Source organism: Macaca thibetana, chromosome 4 (genome assembly GCF_024542745.1).
Source record: "Macaca thibetana thibetana isolate TM-01 chromosome 4, ASM2454274v1, whole genome shotgun sequence".
Taxonomy (NCBI): domain Eukaryota; kingdom Metazoa; phylum Chordata; class Mammalia; order Primates; family Cercopithecidae; genus Macaca; species Macaca thibetana.
Window position 1 is genome coordinate 17,724,907 of NC_065581.1, and position 19,778 is coordinate 17,744,684.

The 19,778-nt window shown below is 40.2% G+C and overlaps 1 protein-coding gene across 4 annotated transcripts in view; it reads right to left on the bottom strand.

Annotated features, from left to right (window-relative positions):
• NUP153 (nucleoporin 153) overlaps positions 1-19,778 on the bottom strand; it is a 108,671-nt gene that overhangs the window by 60,465 nt on the left and 28,428 nt on the right. For all 4 annotated transcript variants that reach the window (XM_050788050.1, XM_050788049.1, XM_050788052.1 and 1 more), the window contains one exon: positions 14,013-14,235. Coding sequence is in view for 3 of the 4 variants with exons in the window: in XM_050788049.1 (XP_050644006.1) it covers positions 14,013-14,235 (223 nt within the window). In the remaining variant the exon portion in view is untranslated. The remainder of the gene's footprint in view (positions 1-14,012; positions 14,236-19,778) is intronic.

Sequence of the window (19,778 nt, forward strand, 5' to 3'; positions counted from 1 at the left end):
TCTTAATATCTAGAAGTGGTGATGATGGACTTCTACCTTATTCCCAACTTTAATGAGATTGCCTCTAATGTTTCACCATTAAATATGATTCTGGGCTGGGTACAGTGGCTCACATCTGTAATCCCAGTACTTTGGGAGGCCGAGGCAGGCAGACGACTTGAGGTCAGGAGTTCAAGACCAGACTGGCCAACACGGCAAAATCCCATCTCTACTAAAAATACAAAAATTACCCGGGCATGGTGGCATGTGCCTGTAATTCCAGCTACTTGCGAGGCTGAAGCATGAGAATCGCTTGAACCTGGGAGGCAGAAGTTGCAGTGAGCTGAGATCGTGCCACTGCATTTCAGCCTGGTTGACAGAGCCCTCTGTCTCAAAAAAAAAAAAAAAAAAAAGATTCTGGTCTTTGGTTTGAAAAACTGACATGCTAAGGAAGTAACAGTTTCTAAACTCCAAATAGAAACAAAGAATGAATTTTAAATTTTAGCAAATGTCTATTTACTAAAAAGCAAAAATAGGATCATTTTACCTAGTAACATGGTAAACTATATTAAATCCTGAATGACTACTTGCATTCATTGATTAATGCTCTCCTCAGTAAGTATTTTGTGATGTGCTGCTAGACTGTATTTGCCATTCTGCAGTGTTCTTCTGTGTGCTATCTTCCTAAAAAACTGTCTTGGCTGGACACAGTGGCTCATGCCTGTAGTCCCAACACTTTGGGAGGCCAAGGCAGGAGTATCACTTGAGCCCAGGAGTTCGAGACCAGCCTGGGCAACAAACTGAGACTTCATCTCTACTAAAAATTTAAAAAGTCAGCTGGGTGTGGTTGCACACACCTGTAGTCCCAGCTACTCAGGAGGCTGAGGTGGGAGGATCACTTAAGCCCAGGAGTTCAAAGCTGCAGTGAGCTCTGATGGCACCACTGCACTCCAGCCTGACCAATAAAGCAAGACTATCTCAAAAATCCTTAAACAATAAAACAATTCTAGATTATTTAGTTCCAAAGTACTGTAACAAAAACAAAACAAAACAAAACAAAAGCAAGCTGCAGATAAAAACACTCAACAAACTAAGACTAGAAGGAAACTACAACATAATAAAAGCCATATATGCAAAACCACACTAACATCATACTCAATGATAAGACTGAAAGATTTTTCTCTAAGAGCAGAAGGCAAAGCTTCTCAATTTCCCCACTTCTATTCAACATAATATTGTAAATTATAGTCAGAGCAATAAGAGAAATAAATAAAACACATCTAAATTGGAAAAGAAAAAGTAAAAAATCATGTTTGCAGTTGACATAATCTTACATGTAAATAACAGTGAAGATTCAGTCAAAAGCTGTTAGAGCAAATTTAGCCAAGTACCAGGATACAAAAATCAACACACAAAAAAATTTGTTTCTATGCACTAATAATGAACAATCTGAAAAGTAAATTAAGAAAACAATTTCATTTATAATAGCACCAAAAAGAATAAAATATTTAGGAATGAACGAAGGTAAAAGATGTGCACATGGAAACTACAAAATAGTACTAAAAGGAAAAAAACATAAATAAACGGAAAAATATCCCGCGTACGTGGACTACAAGACTAAATATTGTTGGGATGTCAATACTATTCAAAGCAATCTATCTACAGATTCAATACAATCTCTAAATCCCAAAGACGTTTTTTTGCAGAAATAGAAAACCTATCCTAAAATTCATATGGAATCTCAAGGAACCTCAAAATGCCAAAATAATCTTTAAAAACAACAAAGTTGGAGGTCTCATGCTTTCTGATTTTAAAACTTATTACAGAAGTACAGTAATGAAAACAATGTGGCACTGGTGAGAGAGAACAGGAGGTGGGATGTAGTTTCTCCTTCACTTATTTTTTTTTTCTCCTCCTCACAAAACCCGTAACATTACCTCACTGATATTACACATGCTAACCCTGAGGGTTTAGTCACACACAAAGAAAACAGCCATTCTGCGGTGCTCTCATAATGTGTAACCATACCTTTTAAAGAATTCCAGGAATTGGTCTTAGGAGATCCAAAACCAAATCAAGGTTGCAGAGTCCACCTCAGGAAGGAATGCGAAATAATTGATTTACAGCATTGTTGCCACCAGCCAGACCCCTACTGGAGATAATCACCGCAACCAGATATGCTGCCTTGCATACCCTACCCTGTAGTGCTTTGCCCAGCCCAGCCTGCATACCTTACTCCATGTCAATTCCTGTGCTTTGTCTAATAAAAAAAAGTCCTACTGGCTTTTTCCAGGAAGCCAGGAAGAGGATCCTTGAGCCTCACCTCCATTGTTTCCCTTGTGCTCAAGCAGAAGCCCTGAAATAAAAGTCCTGTCTGGGAAATCTGCTTGGCTCCGTGTTAATTTCCATTACATGGGAAACCAAAGAGCCTGTGGTCTCTAATACTAGAATAAAGACAAACAACATAGACCATGCAAGTGAACACAGGGCCCAGAAACAAACTACCATATTTGATCAAACGATCTTCAACAAGGATTTCAAGACCACTCAATGGGAAAAAGATGGTCTCTTTACTAAATGGTTTGAAAAACTGGATATCCACATGGAAAAGAATGAACCCTTATCTTGAACCATATACGAAAATTAACTCTAAATGGATTAAAGACCAAAGTATAACACCCAAAACTAAAAAACTTTTAGAAGAAAACAGAATTTCAGGACATGAGATTTGACAATGATTTATTAAATATGACACTAAAAGCACAGGTCAAAGAAGCAAAAACAAACAAATAGGACTACATCAAATGTAAAAACTTTTATGCATCAAAGGATGTAATCAACAGAGTAAAAGGCCAACCTACAGGATGGGAGAAAATATCCACAAATTATATATGTGATAAGGGATTAATATCCAGAACATAGAAAGAACTCCAATCCCCAGTGAAAATGGCTTTTATCAAAAAGGCAATAATGGATGCTGGTGAGGATGTAGAGAAAGGAGAATCCTTGTACACTGTTGTTGGTGGGAATGTCAATTAGTACAGTCATTATGGAGAACATCATTGAGGTTTCTCACAAAAACTAAAAGTAGAACCACAATATGATCCAGCAATCCCACTGCTGGGTATATATCCAAGATAAAGGAAATTAGTACATCAAAGAGATAATCTGCACTCACATGTTTACTGCAGCACTATTCACAATAGCCAAGATATGGAATTGACCTAAGTATCCATCCACAAATGAATGGACAAAGAAACTGTGCTACATATACACAATGGAGTATTATTCAGCCATTAAAAAAAAAAGAATTAAATCTTGCCATTTGCAACATTATAGATGGAACTGTAGAACATCACATTAAGTGAAATAAGCCAGGCACAAAAAGACAACTATCACATGTTCTCAAATGTGACAGCTTAAAAAAAAAAAAGGGGGGGGGGGAACTGTTCCATGGAGACAGAGAATGGAATGACAATTACCAGTAGGGAACTCATGGAGACAGAGAATAGAATGATGGTTACCAGAAGATAGAAAGGGTGGTGGTGAACGGGAGATAAACAGAGGACACAAAAATACAGTTAGAAGGAGTAAGATCTAGTGTTTGGTAGCATACAATACAGCAAATATAACAACAATTCATCGTCTTATTTCAAAATAGCTAAAAGAGTGGAATTAGAACGTGCTAACACAAAGAAATAATAAATTCTAGTGGTAATGGACATCCCAATTACCCTGATTTGATCAGTACACATTGTATGTTTATATCAAAATATTACATGTACCCTATATATGTGTACAAATATTATGTATTAGGTAATAATTAAAAATAAACCTTTTTTTAAAAAAGGTAAATCCAAGCAAAATATAAAAAAGAATTCCTACAACCACTCCCCAAAAAAGAAGTTGATTAAAAAGTGGGCAAAGAACCGAAATAGGCATTTCTCTAAGATTACAGACAGATGGCCAGAGTATATGAAAAGATGTTCAACATCACTAACCATCAGAGAAATGCAAATTAAAACCACAGTGAGATAACATTTCATACCCATCAGGACAGCTATTAACAAGAAAGGGGAAAATAAATGTTAGTAAGGATGTGAAGAAACTGTACACTATCAGTGGGAATATAAAACAGTGCAGCCACTACGGAAATAGTAATTTCTCAAAAAATTAAGGACAGAATTTCCTTATGATCTAGCAATTCCACTCTGGGTATATACCCAAAGGAACTGAAAGCAAGGTCTCAAAGAGATTTGTGCGCTCATGTTCACAGCAGCATCATTCACAAGAGCCAATAGGTAGATGCAACTCAAATCTCCATCAACAGACAAATGGATAAGCAAAATGTGATATATACATTCAATATATTATTCTGCCTTAAAAAGGAAATTGTGATACATACTACAACATGTAGAACCTTGAAGGCATTATGCTAAGTGAAATAAAGCCAATAACAAAGACAAATGCTGTATGATTAATTAACATGAGGTACATGAGATAAACATTAATTAACATGAGGTACTTAACAGAGATAGTACTGTAGAACTGTGACTTGGCAGGGCCTGAGGGGAGAGAGGAAATGAGGTGGTATCGTTCAATGGGTATAGACTTTCAGTTTTGTAAGATGAAAAATTCTGAGATGAAAGGTGGTAATGGTTGCGCAATAATGAGAATATACTTAAAGTCACTGAACAGTGCACTGCAAAATAACATAAATTATGTTATATATATTTTACCGCGTTTCAAAAACAAATGTTTCCATCGCAGCTAAAAAGACAATGAATTTTTTAAAATAATTATTCATTAAAAATCCTATTTTAAAAATCTGATAGAATATCTAAATTTATTTTATATATAATAATTTATTATCAGGAGGACTCAGGTTAACAGAGATACTGGGCCGGGTGTGATGGCTCACGCGTGTAATGCTAGCACTTTGGGAGGCTGAGGCAGGCAGATCACGAGGTCAGGAGATACAGACCATTCTGGCTAACACGGTGAAATCCCATCTCTACTAAAAATACAAAAAATTAGCCAGGCATGGTGGCGGGTGCCTGTAGTCCCAGCTACTTGGGAGGCTGAGGCAGGAGAATGGTGGGAACCTGGGAGGCAGAGGTTGTAGTGAGCCGAGATCATGCCACTGCACTCCAGCCTGGGCGACAGAGCAAGAATCTGTCTCAAAACAAAACAAAACAAAATACCAGAGATACTGTCTGGGGCTTAGAAATCCACTGGCAGAGGTATCTAAACCAATCCAATCAGCATTTACACATAATAAATATTTCAATTTATCTGCAATCAGGATTTACATACACATAGGCTGAAACGTTTCCTGGGGTATCAAGTATTCCAATATTACTGTAGTATATTATACTACGAAAATGCTTTTTACTTATCCCATTCTCTCATCCCTGCATCAGTTTCTCCTATAAGAGAAAAGTGACAGGATAATTTTCCAACTCTTGGCAGGACATCAACTAAATCTAGTATATACAGACACCAAAGAGGAAAAAGAAATCCAACACAGGCCAGGTGTGCTGGCTCATGCCTATAATCCCAGTGCTTTTAGGAGGCTGAGGCAGGAGGATCACTTGAGGCCAGGAGTTCAAGACCAGCCTGGGCAACATAATGAGGCCTCACCCCTACTAAAAATTTTTAAAACATAGCTAGGCATGGCAGCACACTCTTGTAGTCCCAGCTACCTGGGAGGTTGAGGAGGAGAATGTAAAGTGAGTCACACCGTTTTTTGTTTCCCAGGGCATACAAAAGTTATGTTTACACTACACTATAGCCTATTAAGTATGCAATAGCATTATGACAATAAAAACAATGTACCTACTTTAAAAAAAAATTGCTAACAAATAACAATCTGCTGAGCCTTCAGAAAGTCATAATCTTTTAGGTGGTGTTAACAGGTCTTTGCCTCAATGTTGATGGCTACTGACTGATCAGGGTGATGAGTACTGAAGGCTGGGGTGGTGGTGGCAATTTCTTAAAATAAGACAACAATGAAATTTGCCTCATTGATTGACTATCCCTTTAAAAGATTTCTCTGTGGCATGCAACGTTTTTGATAGCATTCTAACCGCAGAATTTTCAAAATGGGAGTCAGTCCTCTCAAATTTTGCTGCTGCTGTATCAACTAAGTTTATGTAATATTCTGTATTATTCTGTAATCTTAAAAATGTGCACAGTATCTTTACCAAGAGTAGATTCCATCTCAAGAAATCACTTTCACCAGGCGTGGTGGCTCACACCTACAATCCCAGCACTTCCCGAGGCCGAGCGGGGCGGATCACAAGATCAGGAGCTAGAGATCATCCTTGCCAACACGGTGAAACCCCATTTCTACTAAAAATACAAAAAATTAGCTGGGCGTAATTTTTTGTAAAAATACAAAAAATACAAAAAATATGCCTTAGTCCCAGCTACTCGGGAGGCCGAGGCAGGAGAATTGCTTGATCCCAGGAGGCGGAAGTTGCAGTGGGCTGAGATTGCACCACTGCACTCCAGAGTGGGCAACAGAGCAAGACTGTCTCAAAAAAAAAAAGAAAGCACTTTCTTTGCTCATCCATAAGAAGCAACTCCTCATCCATTCAAGTTTGAGTGTAAGATGCTGCAGTAATTCAGTCACATCTTCATACTCCACTTCTAATTCTAGTTCTCTATTTCTACCACATTTGTAACATTTGTAGTTCCTTCCTCCACTGAAGTCCTGAACCCCTCAAAGTTATCCATGGGGACTGGAATCAACTTTCTCTAAACTCCTATTCATGTTAATATTTGAACCTCCTCCCGTAAATCACAAATGATTTTTCTCCCCCCCGTTAGCCTTGACTCGAAACTCAACGAATGTTCTTAATGTCATCTAGAATGGTGAATCTTTTCCAAAAGGTTTTCAATTTACCCAGATCTATCTGAGGAATGACTATGACAGCTATAGCCATATGAAAGGTTATTTCTTAAATAATGAGACTGGAAAGTCAAAATGCCTCCTTGATCCATGGGCTGCAGAATGGACATTGTATTAATAATTAAGCATGAGAACAACATTAATCTCGATGCACATCTCATTACAGCTCTTGGGTGACCAGATGCACTATCAATGAGCAGTGCTATTTCGAAAAGCATCTTTTTGTCCCCAAGCAAGAGGTCTCAACAACACGGGCTTAAAATGTTCAGTAAACCGTGCTGTAAATAAATGTGCCATCATCCAGGTTTTGTTGTTCCAATTACACAGCACAGGCAGAGTAGATTTAGCATAATTCTTAAGAGCCCTAGGATCTTTGAAATGGTAAATAAGTACTGGCTTCAACTTACAATCACCAGTTGCATTAACCCCTAATAAGAGATTAGCCTATCCTTTGAAGCCAGGTATTGACATCTCTTCTCCGGCTATCAAAATCCTAGATGGTATCTTCTTCCAACAGGAGACCACGTTTCATCTGAAAATGTGTTGTGCTGCGTAGTCATCTGATACAGTTTAGATGTCTGTCCCCTCCAAATCCTATGTTGAAATGTGATCCCCAATGTTGGGAGTGGGGTCGAATGGGAAGTCTTTGGGTCATGGGGGCAGATTCCTCATGAATGGCTTGGTATCCTCCCCAGGGTAATGGCCTCAAGTGATATTTGGTTATTAAAAAGAGTCTAGGACCTCTCTGCTCTTGCTCCCTTCTCTCTCCATGTGACTGATATGCCTGCTCCCACTCTGCCTTCTGCCATGAGTAAAAACCTCCTGAGACCACACTAAAAGCCAAGCAGATGCTGGTGCCATGCCCACACAGCTTGCAGAACCATGAGCCAAATAAGCTTCTCTTCTTTATAAATTACCCAGTCTCGGGTACTCCTTTGTAGAATGCAAAATGGACTAATACACCACTTTCGTCAGTGTTTTTAGCTAAATCTTCTGGATAACTTATTGCAGCTCCTACATCAGCACTTGTTGCTTCATCTTGCCCTTTTATGTTATAGAGACAGATTCTTTCCTTAAACCTCATGAATAAATCTCTGCTGGCTCCCAACTTTTCTCCTGCAGGTTTCTCATCTCTCTCAGCCTTCACAGAATTCAAGGGAGTTAGGGCTTGCTCTGGATTACGCTTTGGCTTAAGGGAATGTTGTAGCTAGTTTGATCGTCTATCCAAACCACTCAAACTTTCTACACATCAGCAACTGGTTGCTCTGCATTCCTATTATCCTTTGTGTGTTAACTAGAGCAGCACTTTTAATTTCCATCAATAACTTTTCCTTTGCATTCACAAGTTGGCTAACTGGTACAAGAGGCCTAGCTTCAGGCCTGTCTCAGCTGTCCACATGCCTTCCCTCACTAAACTTAAGTACTTACAGCTTTTGGATAAAAGACGGGGAACTCTAATTTTCACTGGAACACTCAGAGGCCATTGTAAGGTTATTAATTAGCCTAATTTCAATATTGTCAGAGAATAGGGAGGCCCCGAAAGAGGGAGAGAAAAGGGGAATAGCCAGTCGGTGGAGCAGCCGGAACACACACAACATTTACTGATTAAGTTCATCATCTTATATGGTTGTGGCTCGTGGCACCCCAGAACAATTACAATAGTAATACCAAAGAACACTGATTACCATGATAGATACAGAATTTAAAAGTTTGAAATACTGTAAGAATTACCAAAATGTAACAGACACAAGGAGAGCGTGTGCTGGTGGAAAAATGGCACTGTTCAACTTTCTTGACATGGGATTGCCACAAACTCAATTTGTAAAAAATGCAGTATGTGCAAAGTGCAATAAAATATGTATTTATAAAATTAATATTTAGTAAACAACTAAATTTATTTAGGACTGCCATGTTAGCTTTCCAGAGTCTGACATTACTTCAACAGCAGATATATAGTCATGCACCACATAAGAACAGTCAACTAGCCTGGCGCAGTGGCTCACGCCTGTAATCCCAGCACTTTGGGAGGCTGAGGCGGGCGGATCACAAGGTCAGCAGATAGAGACCATCCTGGCTAACACGCTGAAACCCCGTCTTTACTAAAAATACAAAAACATTAGCCGGGCATGGTGATGGGCGCCTGTAGTCCCAGCTACTCGGGAGGCTAAGGCAGGAGAATGGCATGAACCCGGGAGGCGGAGCTTGCAGTGAGCCAAGATCACACCACTGCACTCCAGTCTGGGCAACAGAGCAAGACTCCGTCTCAAAAAAGAAATAAATAAAAAACAATCAACTACAGAACACATATGCAACAGTGGTCCCATAAGATTATGAAGAAGCTGAAAAATCTGTATCACCTAGTAACATCATAGTCATCCTAAGGCCTTAGTGCAATATATTACTCAGGAGTCTGCAGGCATGCCGATATCTTTTATATCATATGTACTTTTTCTATGCTTATACATGTTTAGATACACAAATATTCACTATTATAATTGCCTACAGTATTCAGCACAGTAACAGGCTGTGCAGTAAATAAATCCAGTGTTGCCAGTCAAATAAAACTAGAGCACATACATTTATGTACTCTATATTATACTTGGTAATGATAATAAATGACTATGTAACTGTTTTATGTATTTACTATACCTTTTATCACTAGAGTATACTATCCTTCCACTTACATTAAAAAAAAAAAAAAAAAAAAAAAACTGGGTCCCAGGTGGTGGCTCACACCTGTAATCCCAGTACTTTGAGAGGCCAACGCAGGCGGCTCATTTGAGGCCAGTTCAAGCCCAGCCTAAGCAACACAGTTAGACCTCGTCTCTACAAAAAAAAATTTTTTTAATTAGCTGGGTGTGGTGGCACATGCTTATAGTCCCAACTACTTGGGAGGCTGAGGTGGGAGGATCGCTTGAGCCTGGAAGGTTGAGGTTGCAGTGAGCCATGATTGCGCCACTGTACTCCTGGGTAACAGATCGAGACCTTGTCTTTAAAAAAAACAAAAGTCAACTGTAAACAGCCTCAGGTAAGTCCTTCTGGAAGTATTCCAGAAGAAGGCATTGTTATCATAGGAGATGACAGCTCCATGCATGTTACTGCCTCTGAAGAGTATCCACTGGGACAAGATGTCGGGGCAGAAGGCCATGATATTGATGATACTGACTTTACGTAGGGCTAAGTTAATGTGTGCATGTCTTAATTGTAAACAAAAGTTTTAAAAGTTAAGGAAAAAAACAGTACTATAGAAAAAAGCTTAGAGAATAAGGACATTAAAAATATTTTTGTTCAGCTATATAATCTATGTTTTAAGCTAACTGTTTTAACAAGAGTAAAAAAGTTTTTTACATTTCAAAAATTTATAAATAAGTTACAGTAGGCGAAGGTTTATTGTTGAAGAAAAATCTTTTAGTAAATTATAACCTAAGTGAACAGTGTTTATATAAAGTTTACAGTACTGTACAATAATGTTTTTAGGCCTTCAGATTCACTGATACTCACTCACTGACTCACCCAGAGCAGCTTCCAGTCCTGTAAGCTTCATTTAGGATTAAGTATCCTAAACAAGCATACCATTTTTTATCTTTTATATCATATGTACCTTTTCTATGTTTATACATGTTTAGATACACAAATATTCACTATTACAATTGCCTACAGTATTCAACACAGTAACAGGCTGTGCAGGTTTGTAACCTAGGAATAGGCTACAGCCTAGGTAAGAGTAGGCTTAGTCAGTGTGAGTATACACTACGATATTTGCAGTGACAAAACTGCCTAACAATGTATTTCTCAGAATGTATCCCCATAGTTAAGCAACACATAACTGAGTGTTTTGAGAATGCACTGTCAAATTTAAGTGTAATGCTTCACAGAGTAAATATGAACTGCAATTTCTCTGTAATATCTAGTAAGATCTATATTCATCTTATTGGGGAGTTTAATAAGATGTGTGAGTCACATAAGTCACTCTTATGTGACTACCGGTATTAATAAGTAGACACAGGTCAAGGCAGACTGTAAGAAATGTCTGGCAAACATGGTGAAATCTTGTCTCTACCAAGAAGTACAAAAAATTAGCCGGGCGTGGTGGCAGGTGCCTGTAATCCTGGCTACTCAGGAGGCTGAGCAGGAGAAATGCTTGAATCCGGGAGGCAGAGGTTGCAGTGAGCTGAGATCACGCCACTGCACTCCAGCCTAGACAACAGAGCAAGACTCCACCTCAAAAAACAAAACAAAAACAAACAAACAAAAAAAACAAGAACTGACTGGGACTTACAAGGTTTAAGATAGCAGAATTCAGATCTAAGACAAGCATGAGGCAGAAAAATGCTATCAAGTTTTTGAAGTAGGCCAGGCACGGTGGCTCACACCTGTAATCCTAAGCACTTTGGGAGGCCAAGGCAGGCAGATCGCTTCTGCTCAGGAGTCCAGTCTGGGCAAAATGGCGAAACCCCATCTCTACTAAAAAAAAAAAAAAAAAAAAAAAAAAATTAGCCAGGCCTGGTGGTCCACACCCGTAGTCCCAGCTACTTGGGGGGCTGAGGTGGGAGGATCACTTGAGCCAGGAGGTGGAGGTTGCAGTGAGCTGACATTGTGCCACTGCACTTCAGCCTGTGTAACAGAGTGAGACCTTGGCTCAAAAAAAGAAAATAAAAAAATTTTTTTTTAGTTTTTGAAGTAGGTAACAAATTGCTGCCCACAATTTGCTTCTAAATATATCAGGTGAGCTGGCGGTAGGAAGGTAGGGAAATAGATGTGGGAAGAGTAAACAAGATCAGCCATGACTTGATTATTGTTGGAGCTCAGTGATGGGGAGCTGGGGGCAGCGGATCGGCAGGGAGGGGGGTGTCATTGTACTATCCTCTTTATTTCTCTAGGTTGAAAAATTTTCCATAATAAAGTTTAGAAGTTATGCACAAACATGTGTATAATATACTTGTAACAGAAAATCTTCCTTATATCAGTGTGAGTTGACCTTGGCATAAATTCAACCTGCTACTTTCATGAAAACACAAATACACACAAACTGTACAGAGAATGAGAAACTCCATGTCTTTCACCCCTAAATTCTTCAAGTTAGTTAATCCTTACAAATATGTTCACTAGGATAGAACAGATCGTTTCTTTTTTTTTTTTTTTTTTTTTTTTTTTTGAGACGGAGTCTTGCTCTGTCACCCAGGCTGGAGTGCAGTGGCCGGATCTCAGCTCACTGCAAGCTCCGCCTCCCGGGTTTACGCCATTCTCCTGCCTCAGCCTCCCGAGTAGCTGGGACTACAGGCGCCCGCCACCTCGCCCGGCTATTTTTTTGTATTTTTTTAGTAGAGACGGGGTTTCACCGTGTTAGCCGGGATCGTCTCTCGATCTCCTGACCTCGTGATCCGCCCGTCTCGGCCTCCCAAAGTGCTGGGATTACAGGCTTGAGCCACCGCGCCCGGCCTCTTTTTTTTTTTTTTTTTGAGATGGAGTTTCGCTCTTGTTGCCCAGGCTGGAGTGCAATGGCACGATGTCGGCTCACCGCAACCTCTGCCTCCCAGGTTCAAGCGATTCTCCTGCCTCAGCCTCTCGAGTAGCTGGGATTACAGGCATGCGCCACCATGCCCAGCTAATTTTGTATTTCAGTAGAGATGGGGTTTCTCCATGTTGATCAGGCTGGTCTCAAAGTCCCGACCTCAGGTGATCCACCCGCCTCGGCCTCCCAAAGTGCTGGGATTATAGGTGTGAGCCACTGCACCCGGCCAGAACAGATCGTTTCTATAACCATCTTAGAAAAGATAGTCACTGTGGATATACTGGAACTCTCTAACCAAAAGGAAACAAATCTCATAACCAGGAAACAGAGGGGGAAAAAAACAGAAAAAGAAAAGCCAGAATCCCTTTCACCGGCCAGAAAATAAAGTAACAGAGGCAGTCAGCTTAGAGATCTACCAGATAAAGCCTCAAGATGGCTGCTGGTAATATATTTAAAAGCAATTTTGAAAAGTACAGATATTAAAACTTTAGTTACTCTAATAAAAGTAAGTGGACATTCAAAGAATACATCTAGTTGAACATTACTAAGAAAAATTAGATTTGCCATTTCTCTAAAATAAAAACCATTCTTTCAGGGCCATTTCATTATCACTATTTTTTACTACGGACAGATCAGGCAGGGAGACGTTGCTAAGCACACCAAAATTAACAGGGCATATATCCAAATCAATTATTTATTTGAGACTTTAACATAGGACTACAAAAAGTTTTGTAATTATGTATTTCAAAACATGTAGTGAAAGAAAAAATATTTATACTGAAAGAAACATACACTGAGAGATAAGTTGGGCTTCATCAAAATTTAAAACTTGTGCTTTAAAGGATAGGATTGGCTTGGCACTGTGTCTCACGCTGGTAATCCCAGCACTTTGGGAGGCCGAGTCGGGTGGATTATCCGAAGTCAGGACTTCGAGACCAGCCTGGCCAACATGGTGAAACCCCATCTCTACTAAAAATACAAATAATTGGCCAGGTACAGGGGCACACGCCTGTAATCCCAGCTACTCGGGAGGCTGAGGAAGAAGAATCGCTTGAACCTGGCAGGCAGAGGTTGCAGTGAGCCAAGATCCAAGATCGCGCCACTGCACTCCAGCCTGGTGACAGAGTGAGACTCTGTCTCAAAACAAAACAAAAAAGGGCTGGGCGCAGTGGCTCATGCCTGTAATCCCAGCACTTTGGGAGGCTGAGGTGGGCGGATCACAGGGTCAGAAGATGAGACTATCCTGGCTAACATGGTGAAACCCCATCTCTACTAAAAATATAAAAAATTAGCCGGGCACGGTGGCAGGCGTCTGTAGTTCCAGCTACTTGGGAGGCTGAGGCAGGAGAATGGTGAGAACCCAGGAGGCGGAGTTTGCAGTGAGCCGAGATAGCAGCCTGGGCAACAGAGCGAGATTCCATCTCAATAAATAAATACATAAATAAAACACTGATAAAAAAAAGATACCCAATTGGAACCTGATTATCATCCTCCTCCCACACAGTTTATGTACTGCCTGATTAGATTTAACATAACTAGGTAATATATTCAAAATTAGGGCATGAAAACCTATCATTCATGACAAAATATCCACATTTTACTTACCTTCTGTATTACTGACTGCTGGCTCAGGTGTGATTCTCCCATCAGTAATATTAGAGCTCTCCTCATCGGCATATATCAGATGGTCCTCTTTATTTTCGGGCCAGCGTGGAACCTCGCTTGTGTCTGTTGAACAGCTGCATACATCTTCATTCTTGTTGAAGTATCTTTGTAGCCACCCTGGCACAATATTCTTAACAGACTCTGTAACCCTGCTAAGAATGCCCTATTGGGAGAAAAAACATATTATGACAGTTTCAGAAACTTATCTTTTTAAAGTAAGTACCTACTTACTGAAAGCCAGGCCAAGCAAAATACAAAGGTGTCCAACAAGTTTGCTAAAATTCAGTTACTACAGTTACTGCTAATATAATGGTTTTTACAAATTCTATAGATGTGAAATTCTTTCTTCTATATGCATACACAAGCCAATAATTGTTCCAAATGGCTGTGCTATTCTAATCCTTAAGAAAACCCCAAAAGGCCATCAAATACACAATACCGAGTTTAGATTTACTAATATGTAATACACGTTTTAATCCCAGAGAAAAGGCATCCATTTTTTTCCCAGTATGTTAAAACAAACACAAACAACACTTTCTTTTTTTTTTTTTTTTTTTTTTTTTTTTTTTTTTTTGAGACGGAGTCTCGCTCTTCGCCCAGGCTGTGCAGTGGCGCGATCTCGGCTCACTGCAAGCTCCGCCTCCCGGGTTCACGCCATTCTCCTGCCTCAGCCTCCCGAGTAGCTGGGACTACAGGCGCCCACAACTGCGCCCGGCTAATTTTTTGTATTTTTAGTAGAGACGGGGTTTCACCGTGGTCTCGATCTCCTGACCTTGTGATCCGCCTGCCTCGGCCTCCCAAAGTGCTGGGATTACAGGCGTGAGCCACCGCGCCCGGCACAAACAACACTTTCAATAGCTTTCTCAAGCAATTATTTTACTGTACATTCTTTAAGAAAAATAAAAATTCAGACAAGTAGAAACAGAGTTAAAAAAAAAAAAAAAAAAAACAGTAACTAAAACAATCTGGCCGAGTGAGGGGGCTCATGCCTGTAATCCTAGCACTTCGTCGGGGCTGAGGTGGGCAGATCACCTGAGGTCGGGAGTTTGAGACCAGCCTGACCAATATGGAGAAACCCCGTCTCTACTAAAAATACAAAAAATTAGCTGGGCATGGTAGTGCATGCCTATAATCCCAGCTACTCAGGAGGCTGAGGCAGGAGAATCGCTTAAACCTGGGAGACAGAGGTTACAGGGAGCCCAGATTGCACCATGGCACTCTAACCAGGACAACAAGAGCAAAACTCCATCTCAAAAAAAAAAAAAAATAATTAATCCAACAAAAATAAACTCAAGAAATAACCTTTTCTGATGCTGAAATTTCACTACAGCAAATGTTGGCTGAAAATCTCAGTGATTAATTTTATTACGGTGACTTTTTTTTTTTTTTTTTTTTGAGACGGAGTTTTGCTCTTGTTGCCCAGGCTGGCGGGCAATGGCATGATCTTGGCTCACCACAACCTCAGCCTCCCGAGTTCAAGTGATTTTCCTGCCTCAGCCTCCCAAGTACCTGGGATTACAGGCATGTGCCACCACACCCAGCTAATTTTGTATTTTTAGTAGAGACGGGGTTTCTCCATGTTGGTCAGGCTGGTCTTGAACTCCTGGCCTAAGGTGATCCGCCTGCTTCCGCCTCCCAAAGTGCTGGGATTACAGGCATGAGCCCCCATGCCCAGCTATTATGGTAACTTTTAAAAGAAGGAAGGGAAAATAATGTGGTATAATAGCTATCAGTATTATTTTTATTGTAGTTTGGCTATGTGCCAGATACTATTCTAAGCAATTTATACATATTATTCAGTTTAATCCTCACCATAACTTTATGAACTAATATTCCCACCTTATGGATAAAAGAGAGATAATGAAGTTAAATATCTTGCCCAAAGTACAAACACAACTACCACAGTATATCTAAGATAGAGTAAAAGTATGGGCTTTGGGATTGCCAGGACCTAGCGTAAAATTTGAGGACGTCCCTGTACTTGGATTTACTGTAGGTAAAATAAGAATATCTCTGCCTCCTATTATTTATAGTAATTATAATGAAAATCAAATGAAATAATGTGAAGGCATGTATCAATTTACAAGGTATAATAGAAACATACTGAAAACTTTTTTACTAACAAGGAAAAAAGCTGACAATAGACAAACTGGGGTAAGGTAACCAATTTTAGGCAACAATTTATTTCACAAAGCAGATTTAGTAGGGCGTCAGAGAAAAAGTCAAAGAAAGGAAAAAAACGACTCAGTAGGTACAGAAAACAATAAAGTCAAGGCAGAATATATAAATCTACCTAGAAGGGAAACTCAAGACAGAGGCCTTAAAATATCCTGCTAACAAAAAAAATGGAAGACACTTCTGATACAGGCACTTGAATAGTAATGTCCTTACTATTTGAAAAGGTATAGGTAACAACTGAGAAGCATGTAATTATTTTTTTATGTATTGTGCAAATTTTCAACAGATCTACAAGTAAGGTCTCTATCAAACACATGAAGCCAAGTTCTAGAACACTAACTACTGAACAACATAAATTCACTGTTCCCTTTTTCTTTGCTAATATTACAGTATTAGTTACTATGGAAAGAAAGACTATGGAAAGAAAGACTACCTATTACTAGTTACTAGACTACCTATTACCTACTACCTATTACCTATTACTACCTACTACCTATTACTAGTTACTAGACTACCTATTACTAGTTACTATGGAAAGAAAGACTACCTATATCCAATATTTAATATTTGTAAAAACACACCTAATACTAGTTACTTATCCCATTTCCATACTTCAAGACTTGAAAGTGTTTACAAACTATAATACAGTTAAAGACAGACTTAAGGCTGGGCGTGGTGGCTCATGCCTATAATCTCAGCACTTTGAGAGGCTGAGGCATGGGGATCACTTGCAGTCAGGAGTTCGAGACCAGCCTGACCAACATGGTGAAACCCCATCTCTACTAAAAATACAAAAAGTTAGCTGGGCGTGGTGTCGGGTACCTGTAATCCTAGTTACTAGAGAGGCTGAGGCAGGAGAATTGCTTGAACCTGGGAGGTAGAGGTTGCAGTGAGCCAGGATTCGGCCATTGTACTCCAGCCTGGGCAACAGAGCGAGACTCCAGCTCAGAAAAAACAAAAAAAGACTTAAAAACAAAGACATACTTGATATAGGTGACAGGCTAGCTAATGCACTACAGTAAGAATTTTTTTTTTTCCAGAGACCTGTGTTACACCAGATAAGAGTGCAACGGCACGTGATCATGGCCCACTGCAGCCTCAAACTCCTGGGCTCAAGTAATCTAGTCTCAGCCTTCCAAGTAGCTAGGACTACAGGCCAACTACCACATCCAGCTATAGCAATTATAGAATTTAACGCAGATTTAAAAAATTTTTGTTGACTTCCAGTACGGTGTTTAGCTACTAAAAGTATCAGACATTCCTGTGATCCCTATTCATCTAAGGCAAGTATAGAACAACTTTAAATTGGTGTCACACTCACTCATAGATCCCTTATGTGGCAGCATCAGGTATCTTCAAAAATAATTAGAAGACAAAAACTGTTCAAAGTGGATATAATAAAGCTCATTCACTGAAATACATGAACTTTGCTTATAGACATATTTTCTATACTAAAATTTAACCAACTTATCTAGTCTCAGCCCCGAAGAGCTTAATACGGGAACAGCGAGACAGAGACATTACTAGTGGCACAGAGAATGACAGCATGAAGAGTAAAAAGGAATGCAGATTATATTAGCTGGAAGTGTGGCACAGGCCTGCAGTCTTAGCTACTTGGCAGGCTGAGACAGGAGAATCACTTGAGCCTAGGAATTCAAGGTTGCAGTAAACTATGATTGTACCACTGCACTCCAGCCTGGGTGACAGAGACCCTGTCTCTAAAAACAAAGACAAAAAGAAAGGAGGGAGGAAAGGAAGGAAAATAATAAAACTGACCTGGAACCAGAATGAAAGAACCAACATCCTTGCATTTCAATACCCAAATATACCTTTGAAGGTTAAACGACCCTAAGTCATTAAGAAAAAGTTAAATTAAGCTTAATATAATTGAGTAGTCCTCAAAGTGTGATCCCTTTTTAGCAGTATTATCAGCATCATCCCAGGTCCTTCTCCAGTCCTACTAAAGGATAAACTCCAGAGGTAGGTCGCACCTGTTTTATCAAGCCCTCTGAAGTGATTCTAATATTGGAAATCAGATACATTTCAGGAAATTAAGATACATTTTAGAGAAGCCCCTCCAAAACAGATGAATAAAATTGTACATTCTTGAAAGGCTTAATCTTCAGTTATCTAGAAAAAATATACATGTGGAGCACTAGTCGGATAATATTTAAGATTATAATGAAAATATTCTAAAGTGAATCAGTTAAACAAATCTTACAGACCATTTTAGACTGTGCTAAATACACACAGTTCATAAAACTGTTTTCCCAGTGTTTCCCAAACTTTAGCCATGATTTTCACCTGTACTGTTTTCCTCTGAATCCACTCACATGAATTTAAAGTTTTTCTTTAAATCTACTCACTTTTCTTAAAATTTAGCTTTTTCCTACACACACACACACACACACACACACACACACACACACACACACACACACTTACAAAATCACAGATTTGACGCTGTGCTAGTATCCACTTGCCCTTTTCTCAGCCCATTCTTGATAGGCTGTTTCTATGGACTGCACTACCAACTGGTTTCTGGTAAGACTGCCCCATGAGAGATATTAGGCAACACTAGATATTAGAGAATGGGAGTAAAAGGAGGTCTTTATTCTGTGCTCCTCCCCGCTTAAATCTTGTTCCATCTCCACAACTACCACTCCAGCACCCCTCCACTCCAGTCACAGCATTTCTTCCCTTTATTCCTCCAGTCCTAGAGAAGGTAGTAGCGTTCTGCTGTTGGTCTCTGGGTATCCTGCTATCCTGTATTTATTCCATTAACCACCAGCATATCTCTAAGTAGACCCTTAAAGATATTTCCTTTGAGGCCAGGCACAGTGGCTCATGCCTGTAATCCCAGCACTTTGGGAGGCCGAGGTGGGCAGATCACTTGAGGTCAGGAGCTGAGACCAGCCTGGCCAACATGGTGAAACCCCAGTTCTACTAAAAACACAAAAATTAGCCGGGTGTGGTGGCACACTCCTGTAATCCCAGCCACTAGGAAGGCTGAGGCAGAAAAATCGCTTGAACCCGGGAGGCAGAGGTTGCAGTGAGCTGAGATCGTGCCACTGCACTCCAGCCCGTAATCCCAGCACTCCCAAATTGCGCGATCACCACGCCCGGCCTAATACTTCTCCAGTAGAAGTCTGCATGGCCTCTTTACTTTTTCAGGTCTTTGCTTATATAATGGGATACTCATCTCATTTTGCTTCCCAGCCTTAATTTTTTTTTTTTTTGAGACGGAGTCTGGCTCTCTCGCCCAAGCTGGAGTGCAGTGGCGCGATCTCGGCTCACTGCAAGCTCCGCCTCCTGGGTTCACGCCATTCTCCTGCCTCAGCCTCCCGAGTAGCTGGGACTACAGGCGCCCGCCACCGCGCCCGGCACGTTTTTTGTATTTTTAGTAGAGACGGGGTTTTACCATGGTCTCGATCTCCTGACCTTGTGATCCGCCCGCCTCGGCCTCCCAAAGTGCTGGGATTACAGGCGTGAGCCACCGCGCCCGGCCCCAGCCTTATTTTTTATTAA